Source organism: Capricornis sumatraensis, chromosome 11, assembly GCF_032405125.1.
Source record: "Capricornis sumatraensis isolate serow.1 chromosome 11, serow.2, whole genome shotgun sequence".
In the NCBI taxonomy this organism is placed as follows: Eukaryota; Metazoa; Chordata; class Mammalia; order Artiodactyla; family Bovidae; genus Capricornis; species Capricornis sumatraensis.
Window position 1 is genome coordinate 99,451,383 of NC_091079.1, and position 12,533 is coordinate 99,463,915.

Here is a 12,533-nt window from a genome sequence, read left to right on the forward strand (position 1 = left end):
GGTGTCAGAGGATGCGATAGCTGGACGGCATCACTACAATGAACATGAACTTGGGCAAACTCCAGGAGATGGTGAGGGACAGGGAGGCCTGGTGTGCTGCAGTCTAAGAAGTCGCAAGGAGTCGGACACAACTGGGCAACTAAACAACAACAACAATAATTGGAAAAGAGTCATTTTATGTTATTTCAGTTATTTCAAATCATTGATAAGGGATTGTTTGTATTTTATCAACTTTCACTTTGCGCATTCAGTTTGTCTCATTTCAATGGGCCATATTAGTTGTACTCTCAGTTATAAGCAAAATAACCAGCTCTGGCTAGATTTAAGTAAAAAGCAAATCTACTGAAAGAAGATTAAGGTACTCATGAACTCCAAAAAAAGTGGATAATGAGGAAGAACCAGACCAACTCCAGTGACCTCAGCCATGGGACTTTATGGACCTTCACACAAAATTTCCTTTATCTGACTTTAACTCCTGTGACTTCCAGTCTGTATGCTCACCTTCCTACAAGACAGTAGAAGAGAGTATCATTTGGACATAACTGGGTCAAAAGTCCTGTTCAGACACAATCAACTATGACAAAAAAAACTTTTGTTAAAAGAGTAACATATTATGAACATGACCACGAGGACTCATCCTTGTGGAAGAGGGACAAACTTTACAGAAGGGGGAAATGTTGGGATCTAAAAAGCTACCTCAAGAGATGTCTGCCTATTGCACATACTTTATTCTCCTTTGTTTTTTCTTACCTTCATTCTTCCTCCCCCTTAAACCCTCTACCTCTATGTGCCAATATCTACATATCATTGTATAAAATCATACCTTGAGCAGGCTCCATATGTCCTGCTATGTGTATATGTTTTATACAAAATTAAAATGATGAAAGGACAGAAAAATGGTCTTCTGTTACTTTAAAAATTAAAATGAATGCAATTCAATTTGATTGTGTGCACTGTATAAAGGCATCATAGCTCAAATAAAATATTCCATACACAGAGACTAGCCATTAGATGCTATCTGTGTTAATATAACTTTTATTTTGACAATCACAGATATTCTTTCTTGATTGTTAAGGATGTCCTGGAGCTCAGAAGTAAACCCATATGCATACGGCCAATTCATTTACAACTAAGGAGCCAAGAATATTGTTATTGTTGTTTTTCAGTCACTAAGTCATGTCCAACTCTTTGCGACCCCAAGGACTGTAGTACATCAGGCTCCTCTGTCTCCAGTATCTCCCAGAGTTCACTCAAATCCATTGAATCAGTGATGCTATCTAACCATGGACTCCTCTGTCACCCCTTTTCCATTTGCCTTTAGTCTTTCCCAGCATCAGGGTCTTTTCCAATGCGTCAGCTCTTCACATCAGGTGGCCAGAGAATTAAAGCTTCAGCTTCAGCATCAGTCCTTCCAATGAATATTCAGGGTTGATTTCCTTTAGAGTTGACTGGTTTGATCTCCTGCAGTCCAACGGACTCTCAAGAGCCTTCCCCAGCACAATTCAAAAACATCAGTTCTTCAATGCTCAGCCTTCTTTATGGTCTAACTCTTACACCTACATGACTACTGGAAAAATCATAGCTTTGACAATATGGACCTTTATCAGCAAAGTGATGTCTCTGCTTTTTAATATGCTATCTAGGTTTGCCATAGCTTTCCATTCAAGTTCGAAGCATCTTTCAATTTCATGGCTGCAGTCACTGTCCACAGTGGTTTTGGAGCCTAAGAAAAAAACCTGTCACTGCTTCCACTTTTTCTCCTTCTATTTGCCATGAATTGATGGGATTGAATGCCATGATCTAAGTTTTTATCACGTTGAGCTTTAACCTAGCTTTTTCACTCTCCTCTTTCACTTTCATCAAGAAGCTCTTTAGCTCCTCTTCACTTTCTGCCATTAGAGTAGTAGTATCTGCATATCTGAGGCTGTTGATATTTCTTCTGGCAACACTGATTCCAGCTTGTGATTCATCCAGCCCAGAATTTCACATGATGTACTCTGCAAAGAAGTTAAATCAGTAGGGTGACAATATACAACCTGACATACTCCTTTCCCAATCTGGAACCAGTAAGTTATTCCATGTCCAGTCCTAACTGTTGCTCCTTGACCCACATACAGGTTTCTCAGAAGACAAGCAAGGTGGTCTGGTACTCCCATCTCTTTAAGAATTTTCCACAGTTTGTTGTGATCCACACAGTCGAAGAGTTTAACATAGTCAATGAAGCAAAAGTAGATATTTTTCTGGAATTCTCTAGACTTACTATAGTGATCACTTCACAATGAGTACAAATATTAAGTCATTATGTTGCATACTTGAAACTAGTATAATTTACTGTTAATTGGAATCTCATTAAAATATTTTTAAGAAGTGTTCGTTTCATTTTCTAAAAGTAAAATCTAGACATTCATCTATGCCAGATATTCTGGAAGACAAAGAATACATATAGTATGCAGGTCCTGTATGCTCCTCTAAATAATTTGTGAAGGAAGTTCTTCTTGGACAATTCCGATGATCTTTTCTAAATCTTTTTTCTATCCCCAACTGAGGTATGTGTATACTTTGCTTCTTGAAAGTTTAATATTCCTTTGCTTCCTGGATATTAGATTATAAGATTTTCCATTTTCAAACTTATCTTTTGCTGCAGTCCTGACAAGTGAGGGAAATGTTCCAAAGCTCCTTTTTCTTTTCTACACCTTTATTAACTTACAGAATTCAAGGATATATCTGCCACCTCTCAGCCAAGGCTGCCTAGTCTGTCCTGAAAACTGCCTCATGTTTTAGTCTACCATCTCTACAGATTTCTTTTTTATTTTTCAATTTTATTTATTTATTCCACTGTAGGAGGAAGCATGTGGGATCTTAGTTTCTCCACCAGGGATGGAAACTTTGTCTTCTGCACTGGAAGCACAGAGTCTTAACTACTCCACTGCCAGAGAAGTCACTAGAATTCTCTTTTTATGTCTCATTCACACTGAAAGAGCAATATTATCAATCAAACACCATCAATATGCCACAAGCCAGATTATCTTCCTATGTTCACTTTGAAATTACTAGTACCATGTTTTCCCAGTCTTGGGACTATTCCAACGCCTTAGAACTCATGGAATAATTTTTGTATCAAATTGCTCAATTCTAATAATAAACAGGCCTGCAGACGGGTCTGAATTTTAGTATTTGCCTATCAAAGAACCATTTTTCTGATCATCTTCAGGTCTTTAGACATGCACGTCTAACAAGCCTGTGTGCTAAGTTGTTTCAGTCCTGCCGAGTCTTTGCGACCCCATGGACTGTAGCCCACCAAGCTCCTCTGTCCATGGGATTCTCCAGGCAAGAATACTGGAGTGGGTTGTCATGGCCTCCTCCACGGGACCCAGGGATGGAACCAAGGTCTCCCCACTGGAAGCCCCTAACAGGCCTAATATTTATTTGAATCAAAATTTCTCTCGAGATTAAAAAAAAAAAAAACGCCACACTGAACAACTTCAGTTCTCTGAAATTACTCCTTCTCATTGGAGGAATTATTCCTCCTCATTGGAGGCCTGCGTCCCCCTTTTAGAATCAGCTGTCCTCTGAAACGCGGCTCCTTCTGGAAACCAGTCTCTAACCCGGTAGAACCAGCCCCGCGGGGGATGACTACGAGTCCCCTGACGCAAAGCGAGCCCCGGCCCGCATTGGCCGCAGTTGCTCCCGGGAATTGTAGTCTTCTCATCACCTGTCGTTCAAACTAGGGACCGTAGCCTCCATGTCTCAAAAGTTAACTGATAAAAATAAAGCTATGGGAAAGAAGGTAAAATTCTTACCACAAACTAGGTTCGACCCAGGCGCCGAGGACCCCCGAAACCACGACTCACGCCCCTGAGGCGGGCGCCCTCGACGTGACGTCACTTCCGGGAGCGGCGGCGGCCCAGCCCCTCCCTCCTCCTGGCAGGGACTCTGGGCCCGCGGCCCGCGCGGAGGCGGGCGGGAGCCGCTGTTTTCGGGAAGGGGGTCACGTGAGTTCTCCGGGTGCTGTGGGTGGAGACGGAAAGCTGCGGTGAGGCAGGGTCGGAGTTAACCCTCCCGGGGCAGCGCGCCCGAGTGGGCTGAGGTAGGGAGCGGGCTGGGGAGGGGAGCGCGCTGAGGTAGGTGAGGGGCGCACTGAGGTAGGTGAGGGGCGCGCTGAGGTAGGTGGGGCTTGCGCTGAAGTAGGTACGGAGCGCGCTGAGGTGGGGGGTGCGCTGAGGTGGGGGGTGCGCTGAGGTGGGGGGTGCGCTGAGGTGGGGAGCGCGCTGAGGTAGGTGGGGGGCGCGCTGAGGTGGGGAGCGCGCTGAGGTGGGGGGTGCGCTGAGGTGGGGAGCGCGCTGAGGTAGGTGGGGAGCGCGCTGAGGTAGGTGGGGGGTGCGCTGAGGTAGGTGAGGGGCGCGCTGAGGTAGGGGGTGCGCTGAGGTAGGTGGGGCGTGCGCTGAGGTAGGTGGGGGGCGCGCTGAGGTAGGTGGGGGGTGCGCTGAGGTAGGTGGGGCGTGCGCTGAGGTAGGTGGGGGGCGCGCTGAGGTAGGTGGGGGGTGCGCTGAGGTGGGGGGCGCCCTGAGGTAGGTGGTGGGCGCGCTGAGGTGGGGAGCGCGCTGAGGTGGGGGGTGCGCTGAGGTAGGTGGGGCGTGCGCTGAGGTAGGTGGGGGGCTCGCTGAGGTAGGTGGGGGGCGCGCTGAGGTAGGTGGTGGGCGCGCTGAGGTAGGTGGGGGGCGCGCTGAGGTGGGGGGTGCGCTGAGGTAGGTGGGGCGTGCGCTGAGGTAGGTGGGGGGCGCGCTGAGGTAGGTGAGGGGCGCGCTGAGGTGGGGGCTCGCTGAGGTAGGTGGGGGGCGCGCTGAGGTAGGTGGGGGGCGCGCTGAGGTAGGTGGGGGCGCACTGAGGTGGGGGGCGCGCTGAGATAGGTGGGGGGCGCGCTGAGGTAGGTGGGGGCGCACTGAGGTGGGGGGCGCGCTGAGGTAGGTGGGGGGCGCGCTGAGATAGGTGGGGGCGCACTGAGGTGGGGGGCGCGCTGAGGTAGCGCTGAGGTAGGTGGGGAGCGCGCGGCGGCTGACACGGGCCGCGGTGGCGGGCGGGGGGAACTCCCACGGAGGGTCAGGAGTGCGACAGAGCCCGGGCGGCCACCGGCTCTGCCGCGCGCCGGGGCGGGGGCGGGGGCGTCTTGGGGCCCCGGGGAGCGGGGGCTCGCCGCCCCCCGAGCGGAGGAGCCCTGGCCTGCGCAGACCGTCCTGGGTAGTCCCGGCTCTGCGCTGCCCGCACGCCGCGACCTGTCTCGCTCGCCGAGCTGCTCGGGCTCGGGCCACCTCACCTGCCCGTGGTCCTCCAGAGGACCGAGAGGTTCTTCTCAGAGCAGGTCGAGGCCGCGGCGGGAGCCCCGCTTGCTGTCTTCCCGCCGGGCAGCGCTGAGGGCCTCGCGAGCTCAGAGGCTGTTCGGGTCCGGTGCTCCCCCGGCCCTGAGGCCTCAGGTGGTCGAGTGGCCAAGGGCGGGGCGACCCTGCCGGCCGTCAGGAGGCTGAGTTCAGGCTTTTATTTACTTCTTTGGGGGGAAGCCGTCTGGTGGAACCGAGGAGTGGTGAATCAGCAGCTCAGGCTTCCCGAGTTCCCGATGATGGGGAAGGGTGCCCAGAGCCACGTGCTGGGTTAGAAATGTTGTCTCCGCGTCTCTCGGACTCTGAGCGGCTTGCCTCTTTACCTTTCTCACCAGTAGAGTTGCGTAGTTGAATAGGTAGACCGGTTCTTGTGTGCCATTTCCCCGATCTGTACTTTACTGCCATTTCGTAGTTTATTAACAGCCTAGTGGGAAACCTTTTTTCCTGTATCATTGTGAAATTATGAGACAAGATAAACTCCTTTTGACACCAGAGCTTACGGAGTATGGGTTTTGAACATTTGTTCAGTGCTTGCAGTTTATGGTGTAGCAGAATTAGGGATGGTCTGGAAACAAGAAGAACGTTTAAACTTTTAATCATTTAATCTTGTTCGATATGTTTAACGTTCATTGCGGTTTATTTGATTAATTTGACCAAGTTCCCCCCCACCCCCAAATCCGTTTGATCCTGGTTTTAATAAACTGTTTAAGAACTATTATTTACCTTACAAGCTGTCAAAGCTTCTGGTTGACTGTCATTACTCTGGGTAATTTTTTAGTTTCCCTAGTTAAATCGGAAGGAAATATAAATAATTTCTCTCCCTTTCCTTCCCTTATCCCTCCGCTGCCTGTACGATATTTAGTAGTGTCAGGATCATAATAAAGAAAATAAAGTTTCAGGAGCATCTTTATCACTTTTCCGCTTTTCAACTCCTTTATGTCCATGATGTCAGGTTACAATGACCCTTTAAAGCAATCCATCACAAAGAAAGAAAGTGAGGGAAAAAGGATAACATAATATTAGGATCGAGAAAAAGGGTGTAGAATACTTCTGCTCTCCTCATCTTGCAAACAGGAGTTCTTAGAGGTGATATTTTTGGATTAAAGAAAGAAGTTTGGGGTGTGTTTTATTTCTAAACAAAATAATAGTGTCACAATATTAAAAGAAATGGATATGAGTATTTTGTTTTCTTTTGGATAATGCTCCTGATCAAAGAGTAATTTTTCATGTGTTCCTCTCATTTTTAGAGAGTGAATTCCTTAAGAAGAAAATAATGCATTGCTTACTACTTGTTCTCTAATTGTTGGGACTCAGAAGTGTGCAAGTTTGTTACAAAAGCCAAAAGAAGATGGCAACTCCTTACGTTCCAGTTCCTATGCCCCTAGGGAACTCTGCTTCCAGTTTTGCAACCACCAGAAACCAAAGAAGTTCTTCTTTTGGGAGTATCTCAACAAGCTCAAATTCTTCCAAAGGCCAGTTAGAAGACTCAAATATGGGTAATTTTAAACAGACCAGTGTATCTGACCAAATGGAAAGCACTTCATCTGTCTGTAGCAGTCCCCTCATTAGGACTAAATTTACAGGTGCAGATTCTTCCATTGAATATTCTGCTAGACCAAGAGAAAGTGAAGAACAAAGTCCTGAAACAGTAACTTTGGAAGATAGACCTTCTACACCTATTATCCTGGGTTATGAGGTGATGGAAGAAAGAGCTAAATTTACTGTGAGTATTGACTTCTGCTATCCATCATTAGATGAAAGATTTATTAACCTGTGCTGGAAACTTGTGTTGAATGATGTTAGGCTATACTTGTAATTTATTGTACGTAAGAGTCAATTGGTTTATACCCCTGAAGTTGTCATGCTGTTGGTGTACTTTTGCTTTACTTGAATGAATTTTTGCAAACCAGACAGAGCGGTGAAACCAGCACACAAATCAAGAATAGACCATTACAACATCCTTAAAGCCTCCCCTCATGCTCTGTCAGTCAATACCCACTCTCCTGATGGCCTAGGTTAATTTTGCCGGTTTCTGTACTTCATGTTAGTGGAGTTATGGAGTATTTACTCTTGGGTATGGTCTCTTCAGCATATGTTTGAAAAATTCATCCTTGATCTTGCATGTAATTGTAGGCAGTTCACTTTCATTACTGATGTTACTCCTTTATGTGAATATACTACAGCTTATCCATTCTACTGCTGAATGGCCTTTTAATCATTTCCAGTTTGGGACTTTTACAGATACTGCTGCAAACCTGTTAGTACTTGTCCCTCAGTAAACACATATACTCACTTCTGTTTGATATAAAGTCCTAAGAATAAAGTTTCTAGATCATCTGCCCAGCTTTAGAAGATACTGATGAACAATGTACCAGAGCGGCCATACTAAGTTATATTTCTTTAAGCAGTGTATGAGAATTCTAGTTATTCCACACCTTCCCAGTTCAGTTCAGTCACTCAGTCATGTCCAACTCTGCAACCCCATGGACTGCAACACGCCAAGCTTCCCTCCATCACCGACTCCTGGAGCTTACTCAGACTGATGTCCATTGAGTCTGCGATGCCATCCAGCTATCTCATCTTCTGTCGTCCCTTTCTCCTCCCACCTTCAGAATTCTAGTTATTCCACACCTTCCCAACATGTAGTATTTTTTTTTTCATTTTAGCTTTTCTAGTGAGTAGAATGATACATTGTGGTTTTAATTTGCCTTTAAGACTTTCTTTATTTTTGGCCATTTGAGTATTTTCTTTTCTGAAATGTCTGTTCAAGACTTTTGTTCATTTTTCTTTTGGGAGGTCTTTTCTACTTTGATTTATAGTTTCCTGTGCATTTTGAACATAAGTCCTTTTTCAGAACATGTGTTGTGACTGTCATCTCTCTCTCTGTGATTTGCCTTCCTTAATGGTTCATTCGATAATCAAGAGTTCTTAGTTTTAATATAGTCCAGCACATTTTTTTTTTACAGTTCAGTTCAGTCGCTCAGACGTGTCCGACTCTTTGTGACCCCATGAATCGAAGCATGCCAGGCCTCCCTGTCCATCACCAACTCCTGGAGTTCACTCAGACCCACGTCCATCGAGTTAGTGATGCCATCCAGCCATCTCATCCTCTGTCGTCCCCTTCTCCTCCTGCCCCTAATCCCTCCCAGTGAGTCAACTCTTCTCATGAGGTGGCCAAAGTACTGGAGTTTCAGCTTTAGCATCATTCCTTCCAAAGAAATCCCAGGGCTGATCTCCTTCAGAATGGACTGGTTGGATCTCCTTGCAGCATCAATTCTTCGGCACTCAGCTTTCTTCGCAGTCCAACTCTCACATCCATACATGACCACAGGAAAAACCATAGCCTCAACTAGACAGACAGTAGTTGGCAAAGTAATGTCTCTGCTTTTCAATATTCTATCTAGGTTGGTCATAACTTTTCTTCCAAGGAGCAAGTGTCTTTTAATTTCATGGCTGCAGTCACCATCTGCAGTGATTTTGGAGCCCCAAAAAATAAAGTCTGACACTGTTTCCACTGTTTCCCCATCTATTTCCCATGAAGTGATGGGACCGGATGCCATAATCTTCGTTTTCTGAATGTTGAGCTTTAGGCCAAGTTTTTCACTCTCCTCTTTCACTTTCATCAAGAAGCTTTTTAGTTCCTCTTCACTTTCTGCCATAAGGGTGGTGACATCTGCGTATCTGAGGTTATTGATATTTCTCCCAGCAATCTTGATTCCAGCTTGTGCTTCTTCCAGCACAGCATTTCTCATGATGTACTCTGCATATAAGTTAAATCAGCAAGGTGACAATATACAGCCTTGACGTATTCCTTTTCCTATTTGGAACCAGTCTGTTGTTCCATGTCCAGTTCTGTTGCTTCCTGACCTGCATATAGTTAGCCCTGTTTAAAATCTGCCTCCTCCCAGATTACAAGTATGTTGTCCTATGTTTTCTTCTAAGAGCTTTATTGTTGGACTTTTCATAGGTAGAGCTATAAACTGCCTGGAATTGATTTTTGTCCATGGTATGAAGTCAGAGTCAAGACATATTTTTTTCTCCCTAAAATCAGGTTTTTATTGAAAAAACAGCTCTATCTCCTTTGCATTTGCTTTGTTGCATATGTCACAATCAGGTGACTATAAATGTATGGGTCTGATTCTGTGTTCCATTTCTCCCTTCTTTACTGGTTTCACCCTGTCTTTAATTACTAAGGCCTGATGGTAGTATTGACATCTGGTAGCTAAGTACTATAGCTTTGGTGTTCCTCTTCAGGGTTGTCTTGGCCCTTTGCGTTGAGATTGTATTAAATCTATCTAGGGAGAACTGACATATTTATAGTATCGAGTCTTTGAATCTACGAACCTAAACCATGTCCTTAAGTCTTTAACTTATTTAAATAATATTTTAATTAATTTTAAGTAATGTTTTAATAAGTTATTAAATAATATTTAATAATATTTTAAGTAATAGTTTTCATGGCAGAAGTCTTAACCTCTTTTGCTAAGATTTATTACTAAGTATGGATATTGTTTGATATTCTCTACATCTTTTCATGTTTTCTGTTTGTTCATTGCTAGTTTAATCTATTTTGTCCTCGTTATATATTACATATTTATATATCCAATGACCTTGTTAAATCCACTTATAAGCTTGTTCTTTGAAACTGTTCTTTCTCTTGGATTTTCTGGAAGTAATGATTTCATATTTACTTCAACATTTCATGTTATATAGTTAATAACAGTATGGAAGGATCTTCCATACTGTTATTGCAATTATAAAGAGGCAGTTTTTAGAGTTAAAATATTGTAAGACATGATATGGGTGGCAAATCTGCATGGATCTGACTTTTTTGTGAGTGATTTTTGGAAATTATAATAAATTGGTAGCTCATTTCTGTATGGTGACCTACCTTCTCTATGCAAGAATAAGCATTCACTGAAGTAATGTGTGTGGAAAGTTTGTATATAAAGTCTTTCAAGACAATACAGAGGAAGAAATAAACGGCACATATAGAATCAATCATATTCAGTTATTTATAATTTAGTGTTTTTGGAGTACCTGTTATGTGCCAAGCCCTCTTCCAGGTAATAGTGGTGCAAGAGCTCAATGTATGAAATATAGATGAGCAATTTTATTCTTAATGTTAGTTTGTCACATGGTGATAAGTGCTATAGAGAAGAGTCAAAAGGAGGAAAGAAATAGTTTCTTGAAACCAGAGTTGCAATTTAAGTGGCAATGCCAGTCATGGCCTCACAGGAAAGATGTAGCACTGAGAGAAAGTGACAGGGACAGACAGAGAGGCCTGGTATGCTGCAGTCCATGGGGTCACAAAGAGTCGGACACGACTGAGCCACTGAACTGAAGAGAAAATGAGCCATGACAGTACCCAGGACATTGAGTGGGGAGGGAGGGGGCTTCCCAGACAGGTGGTGTAACTGCCGAGACCCTCATGGCTGACAGCAGAATAATCAATGGGGAGAAATGTAGGAACTGAGGTAAAAACAAGGGAGTGTGACCCTCAGTTCTAATAGAGCACAGAAGCCTTTTATAAGGCCTTTAGAGTTTCCCCCATTGTGAGCTGGGAATCTCAAAAAGATTTTAAAAGGGAAAATTAGATGATCTGACTTAAGCTTTTTAAAGGCTCATTCTGGCTGCTGAATTGAGACTAGATTTTGTGGGAGAAAAAGGAAGGCAGGAGACGGTTAGGTTCTTGCAGTAATCCATGGGAGACGTGGTGGTGCGCACCAGGTAGGGGAAGGGGGCCTGAGAAATTCCCAGATTCTGGAGATGTCTTGAAGAGAGAGCCTTTGGATGGGGGAGATGGAGAAAGCAAAGATGATCCCAACACTTCTCACCTAAACAATGTGAAAAGTAGAGTTGCCATTGAATGAAATGGCAGATTTTGAGGAAAAGACCAGAATTTGTTTTTGCACGTGCTAGGTTTGAAACGTTTGCTAGACATCAAGTGGAGATGTCAGTTATGTGTATGTATATATGAGGGTATACACATGCATATGTATTTTATCTCTCTATATATATACACACACATATATATATATTCAGTGTTCAGTTTAGGGGAGAGGTCTAAGCTAGAGTTACACGCTTGAGAGTCTTAGGTTTGTCAAATAATTTCACCTTGGTATATTTCTTTGAGTTGATCTCTTAACTGAAGAAAGTTTAGGGAAAATTGGCGAGGTCTTATACATAGAGAGAGTGTCATGTCTTTGAAAAGTGATTAAAAACAAAAAGCAAATGGGAGGGGTGGTGAGCAGGTTCCGGAAAGAGTCATGGGGTGGACTTCTTTGGTAATGTTTTGTTTCTTCCTCTTGCTACTCGGTACATGGTGTGTTTACTCTGCGAAAATCCATTAAGTGGTATACTGAAGTTTTTGTGCTTTTCTGTATGTATTTTATGATCAGTGTATGTGTCTACATTTGTTTACTTAAAGCATAGACTACATACATAAAACAAGAGTCCAAAGTGTAGTATACACTAAGTTTCAAATAAAGAGTAGAGATAGTAACTGCTATTAGAATTTAGAGGAAGCAATAATCAGTACTGTACATAGTTTTCATTGAAAGTACTACTTAAGTAGATAGGAGAGCTTTCTAGAAAAAATAAACCAAAAATTTATCGTGTATTTTTCCCAGAGAAAAAAGGAGTGTTTAGAGACCACTGTGAAGGGTAGCAGTTAGAAAAGGGCTCATTTTCTAAAAAGAATATTTACTTTTTATCCTCTGCATGACTATTTTACATCAGGACTTTCTGGAGACTTTACAGGGTATCCAAATAATCTTCATCCTCACCTTTATATGTTGCAAAGATAAATTATTTACTTTTTACTTGAAAACTAAAGAATCCAATCTAACCTTTGCTGATTCTCTCCCTTCAAAGCTGAAAAAGAAGTCTGTAAGGGAGAAGAATCAAATGGTAAGGATGATCAACAATCCCTAACTAATAAATTGTCTCTTGATCATCCACTAGAGTTATGAGTCATACTTACAATTTTAAAAATTCCTAATTTTTAGTGTTAAAAAAAGTAAAAAGAAACTGATGAAATTATTTAGTAATGTATTTTGTTTAATATATTTAAAATATCATTTCAACATGTAACCAATATATAATCTTTTTAATGAAGTATTTTTACATCTTTTTTCATACTAAGTCTTTGAAATCTGG

The 12,533-nt window shown here is 43.4% G+C and overlaps 1 protein-coding gene and 1 long non-coding RNA gene across 4 annotated transcripts in view; one reads left to right on the forward strand and one right to left on the reverse strand.

Annotated features, from left to right (window-relative positions):
* Positions 1 to 1,096: 1,096 nt before the first annotated feature.
* On the reverse strand, positions 1,097 to 5,510 carry LOC138088374 (uncharacterized). Its single transcript, XR_011145719.1, has 3 exons — positions 5,312 to 5,510; positions 3,801 to 4,008; positions 1,097 to 1,997 (listed from the first exon to the last, which is right to left on the reverse strand). It is a non-coding gene; the product is annotated as an uncharacterized lncRNA (long non-coding RNA).
* The window catches only part of SNX16 (sorting nexin 16), a 34,587-nt gene continuing 26,098 nt past the window's right edge, over positions 4,045 to 12,533 (forward strand). Inside the window, exons 1-3 of one of the 3 annotated variants that reach the window (XM_068983458.1) lie at positions 4,045 to 4,087; positions 6,620 to 6,868; positions 6,956 to 7,095. In XM_068983458.1, coding sequence (XP_068839559.1) covers positions 6,721 to 6,868; positions 6,956 to 7,095 — 288 coding nt within the window. In that variant the 5' untranslated portion in view covers positions 4,045 to 4,087; positions 6,620 to 6,720. Of the gene's footprint in view, positions 4,088 to 5,007; positions 5,020 to 6,619; positions 7,096 to 12,533 lie in introns of those variants that run through there. The other 2 variants (XM_068983456.1, XM_068983457.1) reach the window with 2 other exon arrangements.